At 35.1% G+C, this 6,305-nt stretch overlaps 1 protein-coding gene across 1 annotated transcript; it reads right to left on the bottom strand.

Moving 5' to 3' along the window:
- Positions 1 to 3,025: 3,025 nt before the first annotated feature.
- On the bottom strand, positions 3,026 to 3,319 carry LOTGIDRAFT_140487 (hypothetical protein; the record flags this gene model as incomplete). Its single annotated transcript, XM_009050265.1, is given in 2 exon segments — positions 3,026 to 3,194; positions 3,207 to 3,319. The coding sequence occupies 2 exon segments, from the start codon at positions 3,317 to 3,319 to the stop codon at positions 3,026 to 3,028; spliced, it is 282 nt and encodes a 93-aa protein (XP_009048513.1).
- Positions 3,320 to 6,305: the final 2,986 nt, after the last annotated feature.

The raw sequence follows: 6,305 nt of genomic DNA on the forward strand, positions 1-6,305 counted from the left end.
ATATTGTAAAAGCATTGTTAGAGAGAGGTGCTAATATAAATGCTGTTTCTAAGGTAAAGATGTTGTTTTGTATCTTTTAGATCTAGCAAAAATAAATACTCGTGTAGATGTGAATGCATGTGAAGATCTTTATAGTTGTTTTTGAACTATAGTTGTTTTTTAAAAAATCACGGTTTTTGTGTCCGACTATATGACAAACGTGACGACTTTAAGTTTCCCATAGTAAACTTTCCATTCATGTGTAGTAACATACCTCAATCACCAGCTTATGGAGTATACATTTTACAATTCATTCGGTATGTTTGTTCTATTTATGAGGACTAATGAGAAAATGGCCAATGTCACTAACCTCCATTCCACACTGCATGGCCTGTCACTACACTAATGTAAAGTAGAACATTAGGATATTAAAGTCTATTTTATTTCAATTACCCAATTCTTTTATCAAAGTTATTATACTCCATCTATTTTGAGAATAAGGGAAATTATACACCAAAGAAGAAGAAAATTATAAGATACATTCAGACATTTTCTCTACAAGTGGTATATTATTTTTCAGAAAGGGTATACAGCTTTACAGTTTGGCTTCACAAGAAGGTCATCTTGATGTGATTATTACTATATAATTTGGCTAACTATATTGTAAATGTTCTGAAGTTAAGCTCTATTCCAATCTATTTTGTTTTCAGAATGGTTTCACAGCCCTGCATGATGCCAGTGATGCAGGACATGTTGATATTGCAAAAACATTGTTAGATAGAGATGCTAATATAAATGCTATAACTAAGGTTAAGATGTAGCTCGGTATCTTTTAGGTCTAACACAGAGACACATAACAGTAAACTTGGGTTCGGTACAATTCCTCAATTTTGTCCCTACCCATTTCGCCCATTAAAGTTGTTATAATCCATCCATTTTGAAAATCAGGGGAAAATATTATACAGTAAAGAAGATGAAAACTATAAGATACATTCAGACATTTTCTCTCAAGTGGTGTATTATTTTTCAGGATGGGAATACAGCTCTTAATTTGGCTTCTCTTCAAGGTCATCTAGATGTGATCAAGTTATTACTTGATAATTCAGCTGATGTTAACACCCAATGTGAGGTATGTTTTCACTGGAACACCTGATGTCACTTGTTCCACTTCTTGATAACGATAGAGAATTATTGGATAGCAAAACCGAAAGAGTCTGTTATATAGTACTACTTTGGGTTTAACTATCCCACAATTCATCCTGTTATTAAGAAACGGGTTCTACATGACACGCTTTGATTGGTTGAAAATAAAATCATTAGAACGAACCTGTAGTAGAAAACCATTTAGATTATAATTTAGACCAAAAAATATCAGAAAACAAGAAAGGAAAAGAAATTGTAGAGTAATTTTAATAAGATTGGCTTCCACTCAACAACACCCATAATTCATTATTCATTATTTATACCAGATATATAACCTATCACCTGTATTATGATATTTTAGTCCGTCATAAGAAACTAAAATAATTACAAAATACTTTCTTACCAACTATCTTGTGAATGTAAAACGGGGTTGTTTCTCTCTAGACTATATTTAGAATGAGGATCAAATAGGAGCTTAAGTTAGTATGAAGGTTTAGAAAGATCCTTTTTGATGTACCTTCAGATATGCGGGGTTTAAGGAACTAAGGGTTCTGTTAGTGTTTGTTAATTATAGTGACACTTTATTTTCCCTAATCAAAGACATTGTAAAAACAAAATGTTTTCGTGTGATATCTGTATTTGTAAATGTTCCGAAGTAAAGCTCCATTCCAATCTATTTTTCAGGATGGTGTAACAGCCCTACATAGAGCCAGTCAAGATGGACTTGTAGATATTGTAAAAACATTGTTAGAGAGAGGAGCTAATATAAATAATGTAACTAAGGTAAAGATGTAGCTCTGTATAGTTTAGGTCTAATAAAGAAAGAGTGGGTACTCATATAGATATGACAACAAAATGAGTTCTGTACAAAGTTGTTATACCTCATCTATTTTAGGAATCAGGGGAAAATATTATACAGTAAATAACTACATGTATAAGGAACATTCTACATTCAGACATTTTCTCTCATTTTTCAGAAAGGTGTTACAGCTTTAAGAATGGCTTCTCAAGAAGGTCATCTAGATGTGGTCAAGTTACTACTTGATAATTCGGCTGATGTTAACACCCAAAATAAGGTATGTTTTCACTGGTACACCTGATGTCATTTCTTCCATTTCCCATTTCTTGATTACGATAGAGTATTATGGGATATGGAAACTGAAAGAGTCTGTTATATAGTACTACTTCGGTCTAACTATCCCACAATTCATCATGTTATCAAGAAACGGGTTCTACATGACACGCTTTGATTGGTTAAAAATAAAGTCATTAGAACGAACCTGTGGTAAAAAACCTTTTGGATTACAATTTAGACAAAAAGAAAATTGTAAAGTAATTTGAATAAGATTGGCTTCCAATTAACAACACCCATAATTCATTATTTATTATTTATACCAGCGTATATAACCTATCACCTGTATCGTGATATTTTAGTCTGACATAAGAAACTAAAATAAATACAAAATACTTCCTTATTAACTATCGTGTGAATGAAAAACCTTTAGATATGCGGGGGTTAGGGAACTAAGATAGGTTCTTGTTTGTGAATTTAGTGACACTTTATTTTCTATAATCAAAGGATGAGGTCAAATTTCGTGTTAGTGTTCCGTGTTACACCAACACATAACACGACATTTGAATTCATTCTTCGTGTTAATATTGTATGTCTGGTGTTACGCGAATCTAATATTACATTTTCATTAACACCATATAAACAATATTTCTAAAAAATTGTTCTTGCATTGTTTTGTTCGTTCACCTCACTCGAAGGGACCACGAGAGCGGACGCATTTAGGGCGGCGTTGGCGAGCGCAAGGTGCTTAGCGAGGAGTCCCCAGTGCTTAGGGCGGTTTAGGCTGGCGGGGTGTTTTGTGGGAACCGGTTCTCCGCTAGGGCGGGGAAGTCAGTTGTGAATTCTTTTCAAATCCAGTCCAGCTTCAAAAGGGAGAGAAACCCTTGGTAGAGCGAAAGGGCGAATGCTGGCTTGAGGATACTTTTCAGTAGGATGGATCCGTGTGAAAGCAAGGCCTATCGATCCTTTTGTGTCGCCCTTTGGGGCGACGATGGGAGAGCTCTATTTTTACTGCTTCCCGCAAGAGGTGTCAGAAAAGTTACCACTGGGATAACTGGCCTGTGGCAGCCAAGCGTTCTTAGCGACGTTGCTTTTTGATCCTTCGATGTCGGCTCTTCCTATCATTGCGAAGCAGAATTCGCCAAGCGTTGAGACCGATCGCAGAAGGCCACTTTCAGACCATTCGCTCAACTGGAAAGTGCCCTTCTTGGCTAGAATGACTAATGCTCAGCGATTGTTTTGCCGTTGAAATCACCGCACTTGGAGAAATTTTCCTTGTGTGCAAAGCTACGTTTGGACATACCAACTATGAAAACTAATGGAAGCCTATCCATAGGCCTTTCTATATCTTAACCGTAACTTTATTGTTTTTGTGTTTTTATCATAGTAATAGCAATAATAAAACCTAATCTACCAACGATCCGAACCGCAAAACAAAAATCAAATTCCATAAAATCATATTGGCAATACATTGGTAGCAGCTAATGAATTTTTCATAAGCGGAAATATATCTATAAATGAGGAAGTATTTCATAATGAAAGTGGTATCAGGTGTCAAGAATGGTAAGCATCTCATGCATGGTCGAGGCGTTGATATAGAGTATGATATCTGTGTTATTACCATCAACATCTCTAACAGTTGTTGTTAAATCAGGGTATTCCTCCGGGCGTGGTAGTTTAATGAATCTTGGAGCAATGCTTAAGAAACAATCGGCAACCTCATGGACGTATAACAAGGTAGTAGTTTTAGCCACGCCATTGGAAAAACCAACATTTCTGTAATAACCACCTGAAGCCAGATATACCAAAAATGTTTCCATGCGTTTTTGAGAAACACACATTTGTTTCCTTGCAGGGTCTCCATCTCTAAAATCACGATACTCGGCCGATAACTCATCTTATTCATGTTGATTCAACCGGATATGACGTTCAATCGGTTCCGCACTTGTAGCAGGATGCCTTTCCAAATTGTCGCCTCTATTTTGTACAGCAATAGCTTGAGCAACCGGTATAAAAAAACATTTAAAATGAAATAAAATGGCTGGTAACACCAACACTAAACTTGAACTCATGCTCGTGTTAATACCCTAGAGATTAGTGTTAGCGCAGAATTTCTAAATCCATTTTGAGGCTTATTTCAGACGGGAATCGATTAGAATTTGAGTACCGAATGTCAAACTGTAAAATAAAACCGATTGCCAAAGGAAATTACATAATTATGTAAATACTGTGTTCAGGTAACTCATGAAATCGCATCTTCGATATTAACACTAACACGATAGTTAGCTCGTGTTACACACTCTGTGTTAATATCCAACTACAGTTTTAGTGTCCAAATTCGGTACTAACACCAATGTTAACACTAACACGGGATTTGACCTCACCCATTGTAAAACCAACTTGTTTTTGTGTGATATCTGTATTTGTAAATGTTCTGAAGTAAAATTCCATTCCAATATATTTTGTTTTCAGGATGGTTTCACAGCCCTGTATATAGCCAGTCTCAAAGGACACGTAGATATTGTAAAAACATTGTTAGAGAGAGATGCAGATGTAAATGTTGTTACTAAGGTAAAGATGTAGCTCTGTACATTAAAGAAAATGAAAATGATTATGCTAATGCCACTTACCTCCATTACACACTGCATGGTCTGTCACTACACCAATGTGAAGTAGAACAGTAGGATATTAAAGTCCATTTTATTTCAATTCCTCAATTCTTATATCAAAGTTTTTATACTTCATCAATTTTGAGAATCAGAGAAAAATATTATACAGTAAAGAAGATGAAAACTATAAGATACATTCAGACATTTCCTCTCAAGTGGTATATTATTTTTCAGAAAGGGAATACAGCTCTTAATTTGGCTTCTCAAGAAGGTCATCTTGATGTGGTCAAGTTATTACTTGATAATTCGGCTGATGTTAACACCCAAAATAAGGTATGTTTTCACTGGAACACCTGATGTCACTTGTTCCATTTCCCATTTCTTGATAACGATGGAGAATTATGGGATAGCGAAACCGAAAGAGTCTATTATATAGTTCTACTTTGGGTTTAACTATCCCACAGTTCATCATGTTATCAAGAAACGGGTTCTACATGACACGCTTTGATTGGTTAAAAATAACGTCATTTCTAAATCCATTTTGAGGCTTATTTCAGACGGGAATCGATTAGAATTTGAGTACCGAATGTCAAACTGTAAAATAAAACCGATTGCCAAAGGAAATTACATAATTATGTAAATAATGTGTTCAGGTAACCCTTGAAATCGCATCTTCGATATTAACACTAACACGACGGAGAAATCGTGTTAATACTATGCTTAACACCATGTTGATAATTTTTATATCAGGGCTAAAACGGAACACCAGTATGAGGTCAAGTCTTGCGGACTAACACCAAATAAACCGCGTTGAGAAATAATGAATACGTTCAAATAAAGCCGTAATATACTATATCAAATCATCAAATATATTTTAGAAATTTTAATTAAGGCTAAAAACCCATACAGATCGGTTCTGTGTGATCTTTAACATTCCAGAAACCATACCGATAGTGAGCTCGTGTTACACACTCTGTGTTAATATCCAACTACAGTTTTAGTGTCCAAATTCGGTACTAACACCAATGTTAACACTAACTCGGGATTTGACCTCACCCATTGTAAAACCAACTTGTTTTTGTCTGATATCTGTATTTGCAAATGTTCCGAAGTAAAGTTCCATTCAAATATATTTTGTTTTAAGGATGGTTTCACAGCCCTCCATATAGTCAGTCTAACAGGACATGTAGATATTGTAAAAACATTGTTAGAGAGAGATGCAGATGTAAATGTTGTTACTAAGGTAAAGATGTAGCTCTGTACATTAAAGAAAATGAAAATGATTATTCTAATGCCACTTACCTCCATTACACACTGCATGGTCTGTCACTACACCAATGTGAAGTAGAACAGTAGGATATTAGAGCCCATTTTATTTCAATTCCCCAATTCTTATAACAAAGTTCTTATACTTCATCCATTTTGAGAATCAGAGAAAAATATTATGCAGTAAAGAAGATGAAAACTATAAGATACATTCAGACATTTTCTCTCAAGTGGTA

This window comes from Lottia gigantea (assembly GCF_000327385.1).
Source record: "Lottia gigantea unplaced genomic scaffold LOTGIsca_148, whole genome shotgun sequence".
Taxonomy (NCBI): domain Eukaryota; kingdom Metazoa; phylum Mollusca; class Gastropoda; family Lottiidae; genus Lottia; species Lottia gigantea.